We start from the raw sequence: 25,480 nt of genomic DNA, 5'->3' as shown, positions 1-25,480 counted from the left end.
TGTGTGTTGTGTTTTTGTGTGTGTGTGTGTGTGTGTGTGTATGTGTATGTGTCTGTGTACATATATCTATATTGTGTGTGTACATGTTGTGTTTGTGTATGTTGTGTTTTTGTGTGTGTGTATGTGTGTGTGTCTGTACATATATCTATATTGTGTGTATATGTTGTGTTTGTGTAATTGTGTGTGTGTGTGTGTGTGTGTGTGTGTGTGCATATATCTATATTGTGTGTACGTGGTGTGTGTGTGCGTGCGTGTGTGTGTGTGTGTGTGTGTGTCTGTGCGCATATATCTATATTGTGTGTGTATATGTTGTGTGTGTGTGTGTGTGTGTGTGCGTGCGTGTGTGTCTGTGCGCATATATCTATATTGTGTGTGTGTGCGTGTGTGTGTGCGTGTGTGTGTGCGTGTGTGTGTGCGTGTGTGTGTGTGTGTGCGTGTGTGTGTGCGTGTGTGTGCGTGTGTGTGTGTGTGTGTGTGTGTGTGTGTCTGTCTGTGCCCATATATCTATATTGTGTGTGTGTGTATATGTTGTGTGTGTGTGTGTGTGCGCGTGTGTGCGTGTGTGAGTGTGAGTGCATATCTCTATACTGTGTGTATATGTTGTCTTTGTGTGTGTGTGTATGCTGTGTAAGTGTGCATCTATGTTGTGTGTGTACTGCTTCATTCACACCAGATGCAGACGAAGCATCAAGCTCGAGTGATTTACATGTTAAGTCAATACAAAGACACCAATAGACATCCTGCGGCGTGATACGTATGAATTCCCCTCAAGTTGGAAAATCTGAACGTCAGTGGACATTCACACCCCATTAACCAATCAGGAGCTTTCTCTTGTAGGGGCGTGCTTATAATGTAGCGCCTGTTGTTGGTGTCCCGGGGGAAAATCCTCCTGTCTACACTGACAACAGTTCATCAAACTGGGCTCGGCTTAGTCAGAAGCACCGCTTAAAGCCTCCATCATCCAGGTTAGGTTTCTGGAGGAGTTTCCCAGTACTGGGTTACAGGGCATCCGCTGTGTAAAACATATGCTGGATAAGTTGGCGGTTCATTCCGCTGTGGCGACCCCTGATAAATAAAAGGACTAAGCAAAGGAAAATGAATGAATAGTATGAGTATTATCACTAATAAGAATAATAGATGAATAGTACGAATATAATTACTATGAATAATATAAAGATTATGAGTTGTATCAATAGTGTGATGTGCATCAGTATGGCAGTGGAGAAGCACACGTTTTACAGTGTTTTCTTTTATGTTTGCATGTATGATGACGTCTGGTCTGGATCATCAGGTCTGGAGGGACTGACTGAGTTTACTCCTGCTGGAGAAAACAAAACAGACAAGAAGAAGAAGAAGAAGAAGAAGAAGAAGAAGAAGAAGAAGAAACACAAAGTAATTTATTCCATTCATTAAGATTCTTACTGTTTCAATATTAGTAGTAGAAGCAAGATGATTTTAAATACAGTTGAAGTCAGAATTATTCACTCTCCTGTATATTTTTGTCCCTCAATTTCTATTTAATAGAGATTTTTATTCCAACACATTTCTAATCATAATAGTTTTAATAACTCATCACTAATAACTGATTTCTTTTCTCTTTGCCATGATGACCGCACATAATATTTGGTGATGTTTTATAAACAAATTTCTGTAGGAGCACGATCAGTCTTTGATGAGGCTAATTCATCACACACACAATCATTCTGTCATCCAATCAGCTCAAGAGCAAACCCCTATAAATAGTCAAACACGTCATACCTCCATTTTCTTTTGACTTCAGCGTCCCTCCACCACCCCAACTCCACACTATTAAACCAGATACCTGTTTAAATTTTAGCATTCTGGAGCCAGGCTAGACACTGTGCTCAGACCCGATCTCTCTGTATCCTGATAAGGGGAATAACACGAGTTAGGGCAGGGATGGGCAAACTCGATCCTGGAGGGCCGGTGTCCCTGCATAGTTTTGCACCAACCCTAATCAAACACACCTGCTTGTAGCTTTCTAGTGATCTTGAAGACACTAACTAGGGTGTTCAGGTGTGTTTGATTAGTGTTGGAGCAAAAGTCTGCAGGGACACCGGCCGTCGAGGATCGAGTTTGCCCATGCCTGAGTTAGGGTGTCTTCCCGAGCTCAGAGCCCTCTCCCCGGACAGCACGCCAAATACGCATATTCTATTCAGTCAAATATCTGTAAGTGTGAACTCGTGAAACTAGATATTCTTCAAGATACTAGTATTCAGCTTAAGTGAAGTTTATTTATAAACTAATTTCGAGAGGATCACTTATGATTGCTTGCGGCTGGTCCCACATTATCTAATTTATGATTCACCAATCAGACGATTCCTAAGCCACTATAAATACCCCATATATATTATATATTCCATATAACAGCCACCTTCGTTTTGAAGAATCCGCCTCTTCCACCCCTACTCCTCCTCCTTTCCTAGATGGGTGGCACGGTGGCCCAGTGGTTAGCACTAATGCCTCACAGCAAGAACGTCACTGGTTCTAGTCCTTACCAAGCCAGCCGACGTTTCTGTGCGGAGTTTACACGTTCTCCCCATGCTCACGTGGCTTTCCCCCGGGTTCCCCGGTTTCTTCCCACCAAAAACATGCAACTTAAGTTAATTGACTAATCCAAATCAGCACCATAGACATTCTCCTAGTAAGTAGTTATCTCTTAAGAGCAATCACTGTCTGTTCATCAGCTACTACAGCAGGGGAGTTCTCCAGATCTACCTGAGCTCAAACTCCCCTCTCACCCTGCAAACGGGAGGGAGCCCTGGGCTCGACGATCTTATGAGCTCAGGGCTCTCTCCTGGGACAGCATGCCAAACATGTTTTATAATCAATCATCAGCTAAGTGGGAACTCTTGAAAGTGACATTTAAAGGCTTAACTAGGTTAATTAGGGTAAAGTTAGAGTAATTAGGCAAGTCATTGTATAACAGTGGTTTATTCTGGAGACGATCCAAAACAAATATTGCTTAAGGGGGCTAATAATATTGACCTTAAAATTGCTTTAAAACTATTAAAAACTGCTTTTATTCTAGCAGAAATAAAACAAACTAGACTATCTCCAGAAGAAAAAATATAAGAGGAAATACTGTGAGAAATTCCTGAATCTGTTAAACGTCATTTAGGAAATATTTGAAGAAGAAACTAAATTCACAGGAGGGCGAATGATTCTGACTTCAGCTGTATATTAAATGCATCGATACATCCCACATTTTGTTGATCGCCTCTGTTTTAAGTGCATCATTTTTTAAATGTATTTATTTCATTGTCCCAGGATTGCCCTGCAGCCACTTCAGACAGTGAGGATGAAAAGAAGAAGAAGAAGAAGATAAAGAAATTGAAGAAGCTGCAGAGGAAGGTGAAGAAGCTGAAGAAGAAGATAAAGAAGATGGTAAAAAAAAAAAGCACAGAGTAATGAAAGATGATATTTTAACAATATTTTGTCTGGTTTTTGACATTTGTGTGTATTCTGTGTTTCTTAGCATTCCAGCTCGTCTGAAAGTTCATCCTCTTCCTCAGATAGTGAGGATGATCACAAAAAGAAGAAGAAGAAGATGAAGAAGAAGAAGAAGAAGAAGAAGAAGGTACAACAAGAAGACTAACTGTGTTTTGTTGTAATTTTCGATGTAATTTATATATTGATCATTATTACTAATATATAAATCAGTGCTGGGCAGTAGCATCACTACTACAATTACATTTCTCAGTAGCGTGGTGGTAATGTTGCTACATTTTAACAGCTTTTCAGTAGCAAAGCTTTTTTTCTAAGCAAGTAGCACAGTAGCGTCCACACAAGCTACATTTACCAATCGCGGATCATTAAGTGACGGCACCAACATTCACGGAGCTGTGGGGCCGGTGTTTTACGATGTTTGAAAACCAAGCGGCAACCTCCCGCTCTCCCTCGGGAAGCCAATACAGAAGTAACTGAAACTGCAATTCATCAAAACTCCGCTAGTCCTGGCTCCATAATAGAGCAAATTGCAATTGAGCCCACTGTTAGAATGGCCAACTTTACAGCAGAAAAAAAGGTGTTTACAGCCTGGTACAAAGAACGATTTTGGTTCATATAGCTATTATTACCCTCCATGACAACTGTGAGGGGGTGAATTTTTTTATAACTCATCCATTTCCTTTATATTAGGTTATATTAAGTTTGCATAATTAAGGGCGTGGCCACTTGAGTGACAGCTAGGTCTCGCTGGTCGCCGTCACTTCACCTCAGCTGAATCCAGCAGATTAACAACTGATCTCGGCATATTCATCGTATTTTTGTGTTGTTTTATGTGGCTTTACACAGTCAGCTGCCTTTTGGACTTATTTCTTACAATTATCAGATGATATGGGATGCTGTGTGCACTTAATTGTGCTCACAAACCATTCATGTGGCCTTGTTTCCCATGTGAGTGAAGTTATATATTTGTATACCATCTCTATAAATGTATTTGTTTTATTTAAGATTATTTATCATTAATATTTTTCTTTAGACCCGTAAAGCACTCCAAAATCTGACAGATTGATTACGCCTACTTGTAGCTTCTTTTGCAGTGTTCAGAAACCTATGGGTGACGTCACGGATGCTACGTCCATATATTTTACAGTCTATGTTGAAAACCAGCTTTTTCTTGAGTTGCTGGCACCTCTCGCTCTGGTCGGTGATGTCGCCAATCAATCATTGGGCTGACACAAGAAACATACTTGATGGAAAGATGACTGTGAGGAATTATTTCTGAAGCAGGAGCATACCTTGAGAAGTCCATGTCTTAAAGTTAATTCTGCTGTGCTCTTTTTAGAATTGAATTGGTTTTAAATTTATTGACTGTCTTTATTGCAAATGTGCACTTGCATGAAAAAAATAATATTTAAAATATAGTTACTAATAATACTTTATTTTTATATTAATACTTTAATAATTCATTAACAGAGTTGTTATTTTATATATATATATACATATACATATATATATATATATATATATATATATATATATATATATATATATATATATATATATATATATATAATATAAATATATATATGTGTGTGTGTATATTTGTATGTGTATGTGTATATATATATGTGTGTGTGTATATTTGTATGTGTATGTGTATATATATATGTGTATATATATGTATGTATTTATGTATGTGTGTGTGTGTGTACTTACTATGTAAAGAATAATAATAGTTTTAAAAATATTTTATGGCAGAAATGAGCTTCCAAAGTCTTAAATACAAGTAAAACATATTTTCTGTATGTGGTCGTCTTTAAGGACTCCAGCAGTTTATCCTCTGACAGCTCCAGTGAAGATGAGATAACCAAGAAGAAAAAGAAAGACAAAAAGAAAAAGGTACGGTGCAGCTCATGAAGTTTTATAAATCAATTTTTTACTCATTAAATGCAGACAGAAAAGCCAAGATGACACACTATAAGTTGTCTAGGAGTCAGAAATACACTGAACTATTTCTGATTCCTGTTCATATTTAAGAGAAGTTAACGCTGAAAAAGAGTGAGTCACAGTCGTCATTATGATGAAGACCACAGTAAAAACTGCTGCTTTAATTGCCGTACGCTTGATCTGTTCCTCATCGACACAATACAGTCTGTGGGACTCACTAACTAGTCTGAGTTCAACATGTTAAGATCCAGATCACAGGCCCAGCTCATTATTTATCTCTCACACAGCAGCACTCAGGAGGAGAATCAGCATCGCAAACAGACAAAGACAAGAAGGTAAAAACATCTGAGAGACCATGTATTTCAGAAGCTGCATCCCCAATGACACACTATAGACTGTGCAATTTTTACACTATGCATATATAAGTTTAGTGCCCTAATAGAATACTAACTTTTTTTTTTACTAACTCTGAATTTAAACCATTTCCAATTGCCAAACTACTGGATTAAATTAGAAATTACCAAGTTAGTAGTAGAACTTTCAAATTAGTTTTAGTGAACATCTACATTCACCATTAAAGGGCTGTGTAATCATCTCAGTAACAAAATATAAACAATTTTAAAAAATTTAAAAAGCAAATGTATATGTTGTCGCAGGTGGGAGATCACATGGACACAGAGACACAGTGAAATCCCAGAAGTACCTCCTCTTCAAATTAGTGCCTGAAAGCCCCTCTCCTTCTAAGTTAAACCCCTCCCCTTTTAATTATTGCCCAAAAGCTCCTCCCCTTTTTACTTAATGGCCAATAGCTTCTCCCCTTCCACTTAGTGCCCAATAGCTCCTCCCCTTCCGCTTAGCATTTAATAGCTCCTCCTCATCCATTTAAAGCCTGATAGCTCATCCCATTCCACTTAGCATTTATAGCTCTTTTCAACTTAATGCCCGATAGCTCCTCCCCTTCCACTTAGTCTAGTGGTCCTTCCCCTTTCACTTAGCCTCAATAGCTCCTCCCTTTCCACTTAGAGCCTGATACCTCCACCTTTTTCAATTAGTCCGCAATAGCTCCTCCCCTTTCACTAAGCACCCTATATCTCCTCCTCTTCCACTTAGAACCAGATAGCTCCAACCATGCCATTTAACCTCCAATAGCTCCTCCCATTCTACTTTGAACCCGATAGCTCCTCCCCTTTTTACTTTTACCTGATAGCTTCTCTCCACTTCCAATTAGCCCATCCTTTTCACTGACCATCTGATAGCTCCTCCCCTTCCACTTAACCCCTGATAGCTCTTCCCCCTTCCACTTAGAACTTGATAGCTCCTCTCTTTTCACTTGCTCCTCCCCTTCTACTTAGAATCTGATATCTCCTCCCCTTGCACTTACCACCTGATAGCCCCTCCCCTTTTCACTGTGAATGCCTTACACTATCTATTCTACGACATGGCACAGAATAATGTATATGTATGTGATTTGGGATGCACAGAGTCTCCAGTTGATTTCCACTGCTGTTTAGATGAGTAAAGGAGTTTCTTCAGTGCTGGTTTACTGCTGTGTGTCTCAGGTGACTGAGTTGGAGAATAAAGATGGACAGTGGACTGAGGACGGTGTTTTAGCTGCTGCTTCATCTCCATCTGGTGAATACATGTGTATTGTTCAGAGTAAGGTTGTCTGAAGTATAGAGTTTGGTAGCAATCTGTACTGGTTTTAAAATTTCACTACCGATTGGTACCGAAATCCCTTGTAGGTAATTATTTATTTATTACTATTTTTTACTATACAGTTGTAGTCAGAATTATTAGCCCCCCTAAATTATTAGCCCCCCCTGTTTATTTTTTCCCCATTTTTTGTTTAACAAAGAGAAGATTTTTTTCAACACATTTCTTTTTTTATAATTCTTTGTTTATTGGTTTTAGTAAACATACAAACATAAACAAAAAATGACAAAGACAAGGATATCAGTAGACAAATATAGCAGCAAAAATCAGAAGAAATATAAATAAATGAATAAAAAATAAATAAACAGACAAACAGAATACAAAAATCGTAATCGTACCTCAGGGCTCTGTTCTTGGGCCACTTCTCTTCTCCATCTACAAGACATCTTTAGGAACAGTCATCCAGAAACATGGTTTTTCCTACCACTGCTATGCTGATGACACCCAGCTATACCTCTCTTTTCACCCTGATGATCCCTCGGTTCCAGCTCGCATCTCAGCCTGCCTGTCAGACATTTCACACTGGATGAAAGATCATCATCTCCAGCTTAACCTCACGAAAACGGAAATGCTTGAAGTTTCTGCCAACCCGACTCTTCACCATAACTTTTCAATCCAGATGAATGGGGCAACCGTTGCTGCATCCAAAATGGTAAAAAGCCTTGGAGTAACAATTGATGACCAACTAAACTTCTCTGAGCACATTTCTAGAACTGCTCGATCTTGCAGATTCGCACTCTACAACATCAGAAAGGTCCGACCCTTCCTATCTGAACCTACAGCTCAACTCATTGTTCAAGCTCTTGTTCTCTCCAAACTGGACTATTGCAACTCTCTACTAGCCGGGCTTCCAGCTAACTCTATCAAACCTCTTCAGCTGCTTCAGAACGCAGCAGCACGAGTGGTCTTTGATGAACCCAAAAGAGCACATGTCACTTCACTACTCACCCGTTTGCACTGGCTGCCAGTTGCTGCCCGCATCAAATTCAAAGCTCTGATGTTTGCTTACAAAGTGACCTCTAGCTGTGCTCCTTCATATCTGCTCTCACTTCTGCAGATATATGTGCCCTCCAGAAACTTGCGTTCTGTGAATGAACGTCGCCTCGTGGTTCCATCCCTAAGAGGGAAGAAATCACTTTCCCGAACTCTCGCATTCAATCTGCCCAGTTGGTGGAATGAACTCCCTAACTACATCAGAACAGCAGAGTCACTTGCTGTCTTCAAGAAACGACTAAAAACTCAACTGTTTAGTCTCCACTTTCCTTCCTAATCTGTAACTGCCTCTCTGGCTATATCACTAACTGTACTCTCTCAAAATACATTACTAATGCTTTGCTTCTTAGACTTTACACACCTGAAACTTGTCTATAGCACCTGTTCACTGCTGCTCTTATAGTTGTGTAAATTGCTTCCTTGTCCTCATTTGTAAGTCGCTTTGGATAAAAGAGTCTGCTAAATGACAATGTAAACGTAATAAATAAAGTTATGCTGTGATTGAGTAGTCACACATATTATGAAAATACATCAGAGGTGTTCAGAGAGTCAGAGGTTCATTAGAGGCATCCATATTTTTTGAAAGACATCCCCTTTGTTTCTTAAGTAGTATGCATATTGTTCCAAGTGCATTGTTTCAATCAAGAGTTTGACCAGTTCAAATGTTGGAGGCCTTTGTTTTCAATACATTTCTAATTATAATAGTGTTAATAACTCCTCTCTAATAACTGATTTATTTTCTCTTTGTCATGATGACAGTAAATAATATTAGACTAGATATTCTTCAAGACACTTCTATACAGCTTAAAGTGACATTTAAAGGCTTAACTAGGTTAATTAGGGTAAAGTTAGGGTAATTAGGCAAGTTATTGTAGAACGATGGTTTTTTCTGAAGACTATCAGAAAAAAATAGCTTAAAGGGGCTAATAATTTTGACCTTAAAATGGCTTAAAAAAATTAAAAACTGCTTTTATTCTAGCTGAAATAAAACAAATAAGACTTTCTCCAGAAGAAAAAATATTATCAGACATACTGTCAAAATTCCCTTGCTCTGTTCAACATCATTTGGGAAATATTTAATAAAGAAAAAAAATATCAAAGGGGGTGAATAATTCTGACTTCATCTGTACATGTATATGCACAACAATCTTATTGGAAAATGTTAGGAATATGATACATTTATTTATATTTTTTTTATTATTACTTTGAATGCTTTTGGGGTTTCATCAAGTTAAATGTGTTGGTAAATGAACTTTAAATAAACTTGAAATGTACTTAAAATATACAAATTAAAATAAAATGTAATCAAAATAAAGTCGAATGTGTGATCTTTAATTTAAGGTGTGCTTGTTACACACGTTCAATGTACTTACTATAGCAAATAACAATAACTTATGCACAAATACATGCAACAAACCCTATCCTACACTCTCAGGAAAAAATGGTTCAACGTTGTACCAAAACCCTTGTCACTGGGGCAGTACCTTTTTATGGAGCAGAATTGTACCTTTAAGACAAAGAATCAAATTTGTACCATTGCAGTTTGTACCTTTTAAGAACATGATTTGTACCATGGGAAACCAAAATGTACCTTTGGTTTTTAAAACCTGCAGATACAGTATTGTAGCTTCATAAAAGGTACAAATCTGATCCATGAAGACACCACTACAGTGACAAGACACTTTGTACATTAACAGTGTCAGATGTGTTCCTTCAAGAACTATTTAAAGGCTTGTGCTTTACCCAACAAATATGTTGGTTTATTTTCAGTACGTATAAAACATCAAATACATTTATAATCAATGTTTTTTTAATAAAGTTTCTTAATGCACCTTTTCCATTTACAATAAAGAATAAAAAACACTTTAATATCAATCAAAACATCTATTTTGCTGAACATTTCACAGCACTTTTCACAGAAATACGTTCTCCCATGTACAATATAAACCTTTTTTTTCCTCCAATTTTCACACAATACCTTTGTAATCGCTTAAGTTCAATTAATTTACTTAAATTTTAAAATAGAATTTTGCAAAAGTATTGTAAGAGATATGCACAATGTTTTTTATTTTTATTAGAATATACAAAAGGTAGACAATTTGAGATGATCCAAATACAAAGAAAATGAAATACAAAGAAATACAAAAAACAACAACAATACAGTCAAATACCGGCTTGTGTGTGTGTGTGCGTGTGTGCGTGTGTGCGTGTGTGTGTGTGTGTGTGTAAAGGTAACTTGGTAAACAGGTCAGAGTACATACAAAAGGAACAATGACAGTCACTAAATGAAGCAAGTAACATATATAAGGAGTGACAACAATGCTAGTGATATAATGATAGTAATAATGACAGTAAACAAGCAAGAAAGGACAACAGTAAGAGATATGCACAATGTTTGATTAGCTTTACAATACTAAAATGTCTGCATGAACACTTTGCATATGCAGGACTTTTGCAGCTCACATGCGAAGTGGAAAGCACTAAGGTGCCAAAAGGTGCAGATATCAATAATGAAGCAGTATTTATTTAGAAAATGCTTACCAAATGTTTATTAAAAATGCCTTAAATGTTTAGTTTACAATACCTACAGTTTAGGTTTACCAGTTGTTTTGTATTATAGAAGTTAATAATGAATGTTTAGGAGTTTCTTTAAACATATGCTTTTAAATCAAGATTCAGGTTTTAATATGGAAATTATTCATAAATCACTTTTCAAAATGTGTATTTTCAGAGATATTGTAATAAAGAAGGAGTTGTCCAACACTTACAGTAAAGTCAGAATTATTCGCCCCGCTTTGAATTTTTATTTCTTCTTTAAATATTTCCCAAAAGATGTTTAACAGAGCAAGGAAATTTTCACAGTATGTCTGATAATATTTTTTCTTCTGGAGAAAGTCTTATTTGTTTTATTTTGGCTAGAATAAAAGCAGCTTTTAATTTAAAACCCATTTTAAGGTGAATATTGTTAGCCTCTTTAAGCTATATATTTTCAGTTAGTCTACAGAACAAACCATCATTATACAATAACTTGCCTAATTACCCTAACCTGCCTAGTTACCCTAATTAACCTAGTTAAGCCTTTAAATGTCACTTTAAGCTGTATAGAAGTGTCTTGAAGAATATCTAGTCTAATATTATTTACTGTCATCATGACAGATAAAATTAGAGATGAGTTATTAAAACTATTATGATTAGAAATGTGTTAAAAAAAATCTTCTCTTCGTTAAACAGAAATTAGGGAAAAAAATAAACAGGGGGGCTAATAATTCAGGGGGCAAATAATTCTGACTTCAACTGAATGTACCATTTTATGAGTACCAATTTTAACAGTTGTGTACCTTCATTTCAATTGTAAAAGGTACAGAACAGTATCTTAAGAGGCCTTTTCTCTACTATATTAGGTACAACTTTTACAAAGATACAAAACTGTTCCTTAAGGCAGTGTTTCCCAACCCTGTTCCTGAAGGCGCACCAACAGTACACATTTTTAATGTCTCCCTAATCAAACACACCTGAATCACCTAATTAGAACATTAGAAGAGACTCCAAAACCTGAAGTTAATTAGTCAGGTAAGGCAGACATCCAAAATATGTACTGTTGGTGTGCCTCCAGGAAAAGGGTTGGGAAACACTGCCTTAAGGAACATTATTTGTACCACCGTGTACCTTTTTTTTTCTGAAAGTCTATCTTACCCTAAAAGTCTGACCCTTACTATATAGAAAACACTTAATAAATAAAGATTTACGGCCTGGTCCAGGATTATGGAAACCTTGGGATCATCTTGTCGCTGGTCTTGGATCGAATCAGTGGCACTGCTTAATCTCTGGGGGCCTCGGGATGAGTATCCCCAGGTGGAGATTTGGAAGATGCGAAAAATGTAAACAAAAGTAATGTTGATTAATATTACTCTGATGTTAAATAAATGTTCTCTCTAAGAAGGGCCCCTTAAAAGAAATTGTTAAATAGGATACATATATTTACTTAATAAATAATTATTATATTATGAAATTAATTATTAAGATTACTCAGAAGTTAAATGAATAGTTACATTCTATCAAGCACACCTTAAAAGAAATTGTAACTAAACAAATGAATTCCATTTAAAATAGCATACAATATAATTTGTTATTTAGCAAAAGTAACTTCCTGTTGTGTGCAGCACTTCCTGCTGAGTTTGAGCTCAGAGGTGAAGAACAGACGTCTGGTGGAGACCAAGACAAACACAAAGAGAAGAAGAAAGACAAGAAGAAGAAGAAGGTTTGTGTCATTAAGCACATTAATATCAACAAATGCACAGTGTGTTTCATTAATAGTCCAGTTACATGTGAGACTTTAGGTTCATTCATTAATTTTCCTCCAGCATAGTCCCTTATTTATCAGGGGTCGCCACAGCGGAATGAACCGTCAAATATTCCAGCACATGTTTTACACAGCAGATGCCCTTCCAACCGCAACCCAGTACTGGGAAACACTCATTCACACATTCACTAAGGCCAAATTAGTTCATCTAGTTCCCCTATAGCGCATGTGTTTGGACTGTGGTAGAAACTGGAGCACCTGGTGTGTCTGACTGTAGAAGAAGCCTACTTAAGCAATGCACTGCTTTTGTTGTGCTTTGAAATGCAACATTTGAATATGTTTGTAAAAGAAGCCACATTGTACAATGCAGTGATGTTATGTAGTTTAAGATGCAATATATTAACATTTTAATGTAGAAAAAGGAGCAAAAATAACAAGCTTAAGGAGCAAAAATACAACATATGGGCTCTTATATGCTGTTGTGTCATCACTCATATTGCAAGTTATATCTCTCCGGCCCTTCATTTGGGATGCTTTTCATGAACTGGCCCCCAACACAAACTAAATGAATAATACTGTTGCATGGTTGCGCTTTATTGATTTATTTACTACAACTGTTTATTAAATTAAAGGTTTGATACTGATTAAGACTTGAAGTGGCGATGAGGTCTTCAAATATTGTGAGAAGGTCTGTAAATAGACTTAAAGGTATTGAAATTACCTTTAGGATTCCTGCATATAGCCTGTAATAAACCTGAAATATATTTAAGTTATGTTTAGTTAAAATATAATACTGAATAAATGATCATAAAGTATATTATGAAAATGTTAGGAAATAAATATAAAAATATTCTATTTATTGCATTTCACCTCACCGCTAATGCAACATTTAGTATTTTTTAATACCCCAAAAATTGCTAAAATCTTGCCTAAAATTAAAATGAAAACAGAACAATTAAAATTGAAAGAAATAAAAACAATAACAGCATGTCAATGATATTAAAAAACCACTGAAACTGACTTATTGCAGGTTATTGCATATTAGTGAAAGTTTAAGATTATTCAGAGCAACTTATCGGTTTAATAAGTGACGTTAGGGCTAAATAAGATCATCATCAGTTTAGATCTTGCTGTTTTTCTCAAAAGGATTCCAGCTCTGACAGAAAACAAATGCTGATTATGTATCATTGATGTTCAGTGAGGAATATACATACTCACCGGCCACTTTATTAGGTACACTTGTCCGACTGCTCGTTAATGCGCATTTCTAATCAGCCAATCTCATGGCAGCAGCTCAATGCATTTAGGCATGTAGACATGCTGCAGTTCAGACTGAGCATCAGAATGGGGAAGAAAGGAGATTGAAGTGACTTTGAACGTCTGAGTATGGTCTGAGTATTTTAGAAACTGCTGATCTACCAAAAAAGCCAAAGCAGCGCAAACACTGCCAGATTACTGTTGTGTTTGTGATAAGGAAAAAACGGTAAACACATGCGGGCGTTTCTTCTTTCTTTCTTTCTTTTAACTGAACTAACGTTAGTCTGCAGTAACGAAAACAGGAGACGCATTAAAAACACATGGCCAACCAAAAAGTAACTCGGGATATACAGAGTGGCCAACACAAAATACATACATTCCTGATATGTGAGTCTCATCTCACGCTCAATACACTACAATTACTATAGTATAAATACAGCACTACAACATACAAAAAAGAGAGATCGGCTCAGAAAGTCACTTACCAGTTTTATAATGTTTTGATCAGCTGTAGTTTGAAATTATGAGAGTTTTTCTCCTCTACGGGCTTATTATGCTTATTATCTTGAGAATAGACAACGTCAACTGTCTTTGCTCTGCTCATTTACATGTTAAGTCAATGCAAAGACGTGAATAGACATCCTGTGGCGCGTTACGTGCGAATGATGTGAATGACGCACCGCAAATTCAAGTGTTTTGCGCGTTTGATGCCTCGAAATGCTCGAGTTCGAAAATCTGAACTTTAGCGGACATTCACGGCGCGTTAACCAATCAGGAGCTTGCACTTGTGGGGGCATGATTATGGCATAGCGCCTGTTGTTGGTGGCCCGGGGGAAATCCTCCTGCCTAGGTAACGGTGGCCAGCTAGTGAAGTGCTGTGGAGGAAGTGCGCTAGAGTCCATGGTCTTTAGCCTCCTTGGTAGAGCACCCGACTCCCATGCGGAAGGTCGCCGGTTCGATACCAGCACGGAGCGGGTTGGGTGGCGTAGGACCGGCAGGGTTACACCTACACAGACAACAGTTCATCAAACACACTACACAGTTCATCAAACTGGGCTCGGCTCAGTCAGAAGCATCATCCAGGTTAAGTTTCTGGAGGAGTTTATGAGCTCACAGAGCTGCTGCACCTCTGAAAGGATCTAGTAGACTCAGACACTGCTCCAAATGTATTGACGCTGTTTTAGGCCTTTATTTTAGCCATTTAGCAACAAAGCTATAGTCACCGTGCAGACAGAAGCCCTGCCCATGACGCAAATCCGCATCTGTTCTGAAGTGAATTTGACGCGCAAATGAAGCGAGTAAACTCAAACATTCACACGTCTTTTTACGCACGAATAGGGTGATTTATCTGTGCGTTCTGTGTCTGGTGTGAACACAGCATTACGAATAAACTACATTCTCACCTAAAAAAGCCTCAAAAGTACATTATGTTGTCCAACAGCTGCAATATTTGTCAAACTGTAGTGAGTTTATTGATCTGCTGTCACTCTATGCGGGCGGAATAATACACAAGGGTGAGGAGGCTGTACAAGTGCTGTTATTATGGAAATATCACATCGCTATCAGCCAATCAGATTCAAGAACCAGACAGAATGGTTGTATAAGCTATAATAACCTTGCTCATGTGTGCATTATTTATTAATAACTCAATGGCCCGTCATTAATTATTCCTTACTTAATCCTCAGGAATCTTCATCTTCATCATCATCTGACAGTGACAGTGATGAGAAGAAGAAGAAGAAGAAGATGAAGAAGAAGAAAGCAAAGGTCAGATTTATATATAGCTGTATTGTAATCTCATATATGTGAAAAGAAAGCATAAATACTGCTTCATAATTTTTCCCTTTGATGTTTTGTAAATAAATAAAACTTTTCTTTTATTGTTGTTGTTGTTAAGGACTCTTCATCATCCTCTGACAGTGAAGATGAAGACAAGAAGAAGAAGAAGAAGAAGAAGAAGAAGAAGAAGAAGAAAGTAAAGGTTTGATTTATTCATGTTTACTGTAAATCTGAATTAATTATCAGGGCAACACAGTGGCTCAGTGGTTAACACTGTCGCCTCACAGCAAGAATGTTTGCTGGTTTGAGTCTTGGCTGTGTCAGTTGTCATTTCTGTGTGGAGTTTGCATGTTCTCCTCGTGTTGGCGTGGGTTTCCTCCGGGTGCTCCGGTTTCCCCCACAGTCCAAACACATGTGCTATAGGGGAACTGATGAACTAAATTGGCCGTAGTGTATGAGTGTGTGTGTGAATGAGTGTGTATGGGTTTTGCCCAGTGCTGGGTTGCGGCTGGAAGGGCATCCTCTGCGTAAAACATATACTGGAATAAATGTCAGTTCATTCCTCTGTGGGGACCTCTGATAAATAAAGGGACTAAGCCAAAGGAAAGTGAATGAATGAATGAATGAATAATCAGTGTGATTTTTGGCTCGTTTGTTTTGTTTCTTTGTGAACATTTTCTACAGTTGTATTTTTTTTTCATTGCTAGAAAATGTTTTGCACAAGTTTGCTTGTGTATTATTTGATGTATTTTTATTTGGGGATTACCGGAAATATTTTTATAGATACAGAGATTAATTAATTTATTCATTGTTAAGGACTCAAGCTGCTCTTCGTCGTCGTCGTCGTCATCATCATCATCATCTGACAGTGAGGATGACAAGAAGAAGAAGAAGAAGAAGAAGAAGAAAGTAAAGGTTAGATTTATTCATGTTTGTTGTGGGGTGGCACGGTGGCTCAGTGGTTAGCACTGTGGCCTCACTGCAAGAAAAACACTGGTTTGAGTCCCAGCTGGCGTGGGTTTCCTCCGGGTGCTCCGGTTTCCCCCACAGTCCAAACATGCGCTATAGGGGAACTGGTGAACTAAATTGGCCAGTGTGTGTGTGTGAGAATTAGTGTGTATGGGTGTTTCCCAGTACTGGGTTGCGGCTAGAGGGGCATTCGCTGTGTAAAACATATGCTGGAATAGTTGGCGGTTCAATCCGCTGTGGGGACCCTTGATAAATAAAATGATTAAGCCAAAGGAAAATGAATGAATGAATAATCGGTGTCATTTTTGGCTTGTTTGTATTTTTATTTGGAGATTACCGGAAATGTTTTACAGCTACAGAGATTAATTAATTCATTTATTGTTAAGGATTCAAGCAGCTCTTCGTCATCATCATCATCATCATCTGACAGTGAGGATGACAAGAAGAAGAAGAAGAAGAAGAAAAAGAAGAAGAAGAAGAAGAAGAAGAAGAAGAAGAAGAAGAAGAAGAAGGTAAAGGTTAGATTTATTCATATTTATTGTGAATTTTTTTTGTTACGTGTTTTTTTTCTGTTGTTTTTTTTGTAAAGGACTCATCTTTTACCCCTTTTTCAAGATTTAAGATCAGTCTTTTGTGTCTCCAGAATGTGTCTGTAAAGTTTCAGCTTAAAACACCCATCAGATTATTTATTATGCCTTTCGGTATACGTTTTTGTTGCCTGCGCCTTTATATGCAAATGAGCTGGTTCTCCCCGCCCACCATTCCCACATGTGTGTCAGAGCCACAGAGATCTCTCTGATGCGTGTAGCCTTCACGTAGATAAACAGCACAGTGACAGACAAGAATGAAGCAGATCTGCCTTACTACAGTAAGAACTTTCCCGATTGATATTTGATATATTAGTTGTGGAGTTATTTCAAGCCGTTCTGTAGCGATAAGTCACACACAGTGTTGTTATAAATGTGCACATACACGCGCACACACAGACACACATTTAACTTTTGCACTGTTTTTGCCCAGCAGATATGACAGGATACAGGTTAATCTCCACTGCTGTATGAATATCTGTTATATTAATGTACAAAATAAACTGATTTAATGTCCACAAACCGGGATTGAAGCATTGTCTTTAAGAACTTCACTGATATGCGGCTGTGGTGATGAATTACAGTGATTTTACCATCTTTATTACAAACATGCACTGATTTAGAAACTTATAAAACTCATTCTGAAGCTGCAGAAGGTCACAGCGAGCTGAACAGATCTTTTAATCCCGGTTGCTTTGCACAAATCTTGTCTTGTGGATATGATTATATGTGTTACTATGGATACATGATCATACGCTTCTGTCAATCAATTTGGTGGGCGGGGAAACCGCACTCCTTCGACACGTCGGCCTCATAATCACTGAGATTTGGATCCTATTTTTAACGTCAGGTAATTAAAAAAAGAGACTTATTGTGTTTAAATCCCTCCAGTAGGACCGTGGACACACTATACCTGCACACAGTTCACTGTTCAAACGATGATTTTCATCATAGGTGCCCTTTAAATGTTTTCTGGTGTTTAATATTTGTGTTGATGACTTCAAGTCTACAAGTTACTTATTTGGTTACTTGCACAATTTGCAAAAGTATTACTGTAAAGTTCTACTTTTGTGTTGTCTTAAGGATTCAAGCAGCTCTTCATCATCATCATCTGACAGTGAGGATGACAAGAAGAAGAAAAAGAAGAAGAAGAAGAAGAAGAAGAAGAAAGTAAAGGTTAGATTTATTCATATTAATTGGTGAATGTGAATGTCATTCATTTATTTTATTTTCGGCTTAGTCCCTTTATTAATCTGGGGTCGGCACAGCGGAATGAACCGCCAACTTATCCAGCATATGTTTTACACAGCGGATGCCCTTTCAGCTGCAACCCATCACTGGGAAATATCCATACACACTCGTTCACACACATACACTACAGACAATTTAGCCTTCCCAATTCACCTGTACCACATGTCTTTGGACTTGTGGGGAAAACTGACCCACCCGTTGCGCCACCGTGCAGCTCCATTATCAGTGTCATGTTTGTCTTAAATATTGTCTTGATTTTTCTTCTTCGTTTCCAAAAATGTTTTGCTTAATCGTTGTTTAATATTATTTATTGCTTTAATTATATAAATATAATTTTTTTTCATTAACTGTAATATAATTCTTTCTTTCTTTCTTTCTTTGTCAGTGCATTTATATAATTGTTTATTTATTTGGGATTCCTTAAATGTTTTATACATTTTTAATTTATTACAGAGATTGATTGATTCATTGATTCATTGGACTAATTGATTCATTGGTTCAGTGATTGGTCGATTGATTCATTCACTGATTCATTTAATGATATATTGATTTATTCATTCATTGAAATATTGATTGATTCATTCAATGATTTATTATTATTTTGATTGATTGATTAATAGGGTAAATGCGGAAGTAGGCAGAAGGACTTTTAATTTGCCAGTAACCTGGGTCAAGCGCTTACAGTGAAGTGTATGCCATTGCAAATTCGACACGTTTAAGGTCTGTTTTCTTTAAAAATCAGGGATCTCCACTGGCTGAGTGATATCTGATATAAAGTGGGTTTCAGATTGTACAAGAAGCACTGCATTAAATGATTTTTTTCCCGCCATGTCTTTATAATATGAACATTTATTTTACCCCAGTATATTCAGTGGAGCTTCTGAGCTAGCCTGCTAATACTGGCAGGCGCATGCGTGTAAAAGGTTTTTCAACTCGTTTTACGCTTGAGCAACTAAATGAATGCCAAAGTCTGTTTAACTGATTATATTTTAATTACTTTACAGCATCGATACTGTAATGTAAGTCACATTAGCCATTCATCGGAAGTTTATTAGTATGGAAAGAAACAATAGCTCGACATATACCCTATTCCTTGATTTATTGGTTCATTGATTTATTGGTTCATTGATTGATTGATTCATTTATTTATTCATTCATTAATGGATTCATTCATTTAATGATTCATTTGTTGATTCGTTCACTTATTCATTCATTCATTCATTCATTCATTCATTCATTCATTCATTGGTCCATTGATTCGTTGGTTGATTGATTGATTCATTTATTCATTGATCAATTGATTCATTTATTATTTATTCATTCAGTTATTTATCTATTGATATATTGATTGATTTATTCATTCATTCATTCATTTATTGAAATATTGATTTATTCATTCATTCATTTATTCGTTGATTAATTGGTTTATTTATAATTGATTCATTCAATGATTCCTTCATTGATATATTGCTTGATTCGTTAATTAATTAATTCATTAATCAGTCAATTGATTCATTCATTTCATTATTTCATTCGTTTATTGATTGATTGATTTATTCATTCATTTATTCATTCATTTGTTAGTCAATTGATTCATTGGTTGATTGATTGATTTACTCATTCATTCATTGGTTGATTGATTGATTCATTCATTGATATACTGATTGATTGATTTATTAATTCATTCATTTATTAGGCCATTGATTCATTTGTTGATTGATTTTATTCATTCATTCATTGAAATATTGATTGATTTATTCAATGAGTCATTCATTGATGTATTGATTGATTTGATTTATTAATTAATTGATTTATTCAATGATTCATTTATTTATTCATTCACTCATAAATGAAGTTACAGAAATTATTTCATATAGATTCACAGTTAGAAAGGTTTTCCTGTAAAGTTTCCGTTTGTATTGTTGTGTTAAGGATTTATCATCGAGTAGCTCTTCATCCTCATCTGACAGTGAGGATGACAAGAAAAAGAAGAAGAAGAAGAAGAAGAAGCAACTGAAGGTGAGGGTAATGTCTGCACATTCACTATGGTTTCAGAGATATACTTGAACCAGTGTTGCCAGAGTCATTGTTTTCCCACACAGCTGACAACATTTTGCAAATGCGCCAAAACCTTCTTGCAAATACCAAATGAGTTTTGAGTCATTTCTGAATGGACATTGATCTAGGAATGTATACCTGGCAACCCAAAAACAGTTGCTAGAAAAGTACTCAGAAATGTTTGGTGTGTGTGGAATGTCAGTCAGTACTTGAACACATATACTGTATCTACAAGTATGAGTATTACCAAACAAATCTGAGTACATATGTATAACATTTCCCCCTTGTGGGAATCCAGTAATGATTAGACAAGAAAAAAATATGGCCCATTTTCATTCATTTTGGGTGGGTTACAATCATTGCTGGACAGTTTACTTGGATCTGGCAACCATGATGTGAACAAACTCACTGAATGCTGTTCTGTTGCTTTAAGGATTCATCTTCATCATCCAGCAGCTCCTCTTCCTCTGACAGCAGTGATGAAGACAAGAAGAAGAAAAAGAAGAAGAAGAAAAAGAAGAAGCATAAGAAAAAGAAGGTAAACTGTAAAAGAGGCTCATAAATCACACAGAATGAAGTATTGTGAGTGTAAAAATGCAGATTGTTTAGGGGTAGGATAGGTGGAGAGCCAATAACACATCAATATCCAACTTATTTGTATGTGTGTGCGTGTCTGTGTGTCAGGACTCAAGCTCTTCATCGTCATCTGATAGTGAAAAAGGGAAGAAGGAGAAGAGAAAGAAGAAAGACAAGAAGAAGAAGAAGAAGAAGAAGAAGAAAGACAAGAAGAGAGAAAAGGTGATGTTTTGTTTCTGCATTCAAGGCTCTACATTTGAATCTGCTTCACATCTGGTTAAAGGGATAGTTCACACAAAAATTAAATCCAGTCATCTTTCCTCACCCTCCACTTGTTCCAAATCTGTTTGAGTTTCTTCTGTCGAACACAAAAGAAGATGTTTTGAAGAATGCTGGAAAAACCAATGACTTTCATAGTATTATTGTTCCTACTATTGATGTAAATGGCTGTTATTTCCAACATTCTTCAGAATATCTTCCTTTGTGTTCAACAGAAGAAAGAAACTCATAAAAGTTCATAACTGATGCGAGTAAATGAGGAGAACTTTCCGTTTGAACTGTATTGTAAAAGCAATGAAATTTCTCAACACTTGTGCTCATTGTGGATATGTACCCTCGTATACATTACTGGAGAGCACGAATTATATACAGTAGCCAGAGGTATTTCTGGCTGTATTTCGTCTTTAAAGTGAACGCTACGGGTAGGTATGATGCCTCGAGAGCTTCTGTTTTCTTTTCATGCTACCAGCTGACAGATTACCTGTGCACAGCTTTTCCGCTGTTACAAGTTTGTCCAGGGGCTCACAGCGTACGTCGGCGGATTTGAAACGCAAAGAGGAGTTGACCGCGACAATGGGGTTCGATTCCCGCGAAAGAGCGGTTCCTGAAAGCAGGTTAAACAAAAAATAAATGCGAAAAATAAAACAAGTAAATAACAGGGTGAGAACGTGGTAAAATCTGAAAATGTGGTAAAAATCAGGCAGCCGTGAGGGCTTTTTTTTTCTGGATTGCTTTTGAAAACACTATCGGTTGGGTTTAGGAAAGGGGGTGAGTGGGGGATCCTCTGGTGGATTTATGTGAGAACAGCAGGTGTGAATGGCACTTCCTAGAGAAATTTGAGATCTGAAAATGCGTGCACAGTGGCCTCTGGTGGATTCGCGAAAACAAACTGTAAGAAAACATACCTCCTGGGACGTATTTCGCAATCTCCAGAAATGTATACAGAGCAATGTGTCAGTAATGAGCCTGGGCTGAAATTTGCACTTCTACCTGTCCTATATGGTTAGAGTTTTTTTAATTGATTTTTTTCTGTCATCATGGCAAAGATAAAAATAAATCAGTTATTAGAAATGAGTTATTAAAACTATCATGATTAGAAATGTGTTGAAGAAATCTGCTCTCTGTTAAACAGAAATTAGGGACAAAATAAACAGGGCGGCTAATAATTGACCCTTCGCTAAACCCCACCCTCCTCAGTTACTGTTGCTATGCCTGTCAAGCTTTCGAGCCTGCAACGTCTATTACAATATTTATGCGCCGGTGTCAGACATTCCCAGGTATATAATTAGGCAAACAGGTGAGATGAAGCTAGGTTTGCCTAGCCGCCTCATACGCTGACCATTCAACAGCTCAGTTCATGCACAGCAGGAGAGGTGAAATTTAATAATAACGAATTAAATCGTGATTTCTGTCTTCTTTTTAGCCAAAAAGCCTGATAGATTAATTGTTGTGCAATGAAATATAGCGTTGAGGAAACACGCATGGACAGTGCTTCTACATCATAGAAAGAGCAGCCAAAAAGGGGAAACTGATGGATTTGTGCCGAATATTAACATCATTTACCCATAACAATGTACACCTATCACTGTCTGTACGCTTGTTTGTGTGCTCTTTATACCGTTTCTATTCTAATTTGCTGTTAAGTAGAATAAATAAATACATTGAAATGCAAATTAAAGTATATATAGCTGAAGTGAACAAATAGATTTTCCCTACCAGCCAATATTAATCCGACACCAAATATAAAAGCAGACACTAACCCGCTATAACAGGGGTGGGCAAACTCGGTCCTGGAGGGCTGGTCTCCTGCACAGTTTAGCTCCAACTCTGATCAAACACACCTGCTTATAGATAATTAGTGATCTTGAAGACACTGATTAGCAAGTTCAGGTGTGTTTGATTAGAGTTGAAGCTAAACTATGCAGGACACCGGCCCTCCAGGACCGAGTTTGCCCACCCCTGCGCTATAACATCATCACCAATGACTAAATCTCCAAAAGACTGCCGAAAACATCAGTGAATTGTAGCTTTGACACGGACATGAGGGTAATAAATGACTGAAAAAGAGCTGCGGGTGAAGTATATTGATCACAAGTGCTCAGATTGTGATCATATCTCTATTTTGTTCTGTTGATATGTCATTTCAAATATTCGTAGCTTGAAACAGATGGAAATATGACTGCTATTAGTATGACTACTATGGCGAAGGCTTAAACGAAGCAGTGCTCATAATATTGAGCGGATAAAAAGAAAATGACCGCTGGGAAACACAACCTGATTTGTATATTTGTAGGAAACACAGTTTAGATCTGTTTAGGGTAAGAGGTGTGTGAGTTATTGCCGTCTATCACTGAATGTGTCAGGAATATCGAAAACAAAACCAACTGGACCCCGCACATTTGGTGCCCCTCACAGAACTTGATCCACGCTGGCATTTCTCCTCTTGAACCGTCTATTTAAGTTCCTCAAAATAGCAACGCGCCAGCAATGCGCCTCGACACACCCCATTTTTTTCGAACAGAACGCTTATGTGCGCACATATGAGCGCAAATGCATTTGCCATTTAAACAGCGTGGTCCAAAACGTCAAATCTACTCTTGCGCCAAGCTGAAACTAAGAAACGACAATTGCATCACGCCTTGCGCCACATTGCGCCTTGTGTATGACAGGACCCAATATGTTTTGCTTGTTTATTAAATGCTTGTTGGGTTAAGATTTTTTAGGTGGTTTTTGTATTTCCAGCACTTGTATGAACCCTGGAACAGCATTTTCTTTAATAAAATACTGGAAAATTAGTTGAGAAGTGAATTAAAAGTGTGCTGTGTGTGAACTCCATTTTGTCCTGTGTTTTTCATCACTCATAGCAGTTGAAGTAATCCTCTCATATTACTCCTCAGCAGAAGCAGAAAGCCGAAACAGAAGCTCATGGTGCTAATCTAGAGGATAAAGGAGAATCTGGAGATTACAGCGGTGGCCTTCAGATTTCTTCATCTCTACTTTCTTCCAGCTCTCCGTCTAATACACTGAGCAGAATGGAGAACAGCAGCACCACCAACAGGCTACGCTTTTAGAGAGCCTGATGGGAAAATAGACGTTCACACACACCAAGAAAACCAAAGAGAAACACAGAAAAGTGCCATGCCTGTACCATGTTGTGTAGCGCTGGTATGTTTTCTGATTTATTTTATCTTTACTATGATGACAGCACATAATATTAGACTAGATATTCTTCAAGATGCTAGTATTCAGCTTAAAGTGACATTTAAAGGCTTAACTAGGTTAATTAGGGTAAAGTTAGGGTAATTAGGCAAGTCATTGTATAACAGTGGTTTGTTCTGGAGACAATCCAAAACTAATATTGCTGAAGGGGGCTAATAATATTGACCTTAAAATGGGTTTAAAACAATTAAGAACTTATTTTATTCTAGCCGAAATAATACAAATAAGACTTTCTCCAGAAGAAAAAATATTAGAGCAAATACTGTGAGAAATTCCTGAATCTGTTAAACATCAAGACAAAAAAAGTAAGTCTAATATCTACTATAATAACTAAAATCATTCTAATTCTAAGTTTAGCCATATATTAATTCATGCTTTACTAGTTCTGTTCAGCTTTAGTTTGCATTTAGTGGCATTATAGTTGGAGTATTCCTATATAGTTTGACTTAAATATTTCTAATCCTGAAACTTTTCTCTTTGTCATGATGACAGTACATAATATTTAAACTAGTATTCAGCTTACAGTGACATTTAAAGGCTTAACTAGGGTTATCAGGGTAAAGTTAGGGTAATTAGGCAAGTTATTGTATAACAGTGGTTTGTTCTGGAGACAATCCAAAACGAATATTGCTGATTATTAAAGGGGGTTAATAATATTGACCTTAAAATGGGTTTAAAACGATTAAAAACTGCTTTTATTCATGCCGAAATAAAACAAATAAGACTTTCAGAAGAAGATGTTTGTGACAGAAACAAAACCATACATAACAAGAGTGTTACGTAGATATTTAAATTTATATATAATGTGTGTCATATATTGTATATCTAAATTTAAATAAACATTTTCTGAAATATATGCATGCATGTGTTTGTTTATATATGCATAATAAATATACACAGTATACACACACTTAAATTAAGTCAAAAACTTTTATTTTGGATCCTGTTAATTTTTACTTGCACAAATATATATATATATATATATATATATATATATATATATATATATATATATATATAATATATATAATATAAGAATGGGTGTGGTCAGTTTAACTTAAATTTTTCAGTCCTTCTGGCCACA

At 36.8% G+C, this 25,480-nt stretch overlaps 1 protein-coding gene across 1 annotated transcript in view; it reads left to right on the top strand.

Moving 5' to 3' along the window:
- Positions 1 to 25,200, top strand: part of LOC130242015 (dentin sialophosphoprotein) — a 114,496-nt gene extending 89,296 nt beyond the window's left edge. Inside the window, exons 6-21 of the mRNA XM_056474036.1 lie at positions 1,292 to 1,392; positions 3,292 to 3,408; positions 3,500 to 3,598; positions 5,290 to 5,367; positions 5,703 to 5,750; positions 6,975 to 7,047; positions 12,282 to 12,379; positions 15,365 to 15,445; positions 15,576 to 15,659; positions 16,274 to 16,372; positions 16,813 to 16,938; positions 18,097 to 18,189; positions 20,197 to 20,283; positions 20,756 to 20,860; positions 21,007 to 21,120; positions 24,075 to 25,200. Coding sequence (XP_056330011.1) covers positions 1,292 to 1,392; positions 3,292 to 3,408; positions 3,500 to 3,598; positions 5,290 to 5,367; positions 5,703 to 5,750; positions 6,975 to 7,047; positions 12,282 to 12,379; positions 15,365 to 15,445; positions 15,576 to 15,659; positions 16,274 to 16,372; positions 16,813 to 16,938; positions 18,097 to 18,189; positions 20,197 to 20,283; positions 20,756 to 20,860; positions 21,007 to 21,120; positions 24,075 to 24,248 — 1,577 coding nt within the window. The 3' untranslated portion in view covers positions 24,249 to 25,200. The remainder of the gene's footprint in view (positions 1 to 1,291; positions 1,393 to 3,291; positions 3,409 to 3,499; positions 3,599 to 5,289; positions 5,368 to 5,702; positions 5,751 to 6,974; positions 7,048 to 12,281; positions 12,380 to 15,364; positions 15,446 to 15,575; positions 15,660 to 16,273; positions 16,373 to 16,812; positions 16,939 to 18,096; positions 18,190 to 20,196; positions 20,284 to 20,755; positions 20,861 to 21,006; positions 21,121 to 24,074) is intronic.
- Positions 25,201 to 25,480: the final 280 nt, after the last annotated feature.

The sequence above is a fragment of the Danio aesculapii genome, chromosome 15, assembly GCF_903798145.1.
Source record: "Danio aesculapii chromosome 15, fDanAes4.1, whole genome shotgun sequence".
Classification (NCBI taxonomy): domain Eukaryota; kingdom Metazoa; phylum Chordata; class Actinopteri; order Cypriniformes; family Danionidae; genus Danio; species Danio aesculapii.
Note: the sequence above shows the minus strand (reverse complement) of the source record. Positions and strands in the feature narration are given on the sequence as shown.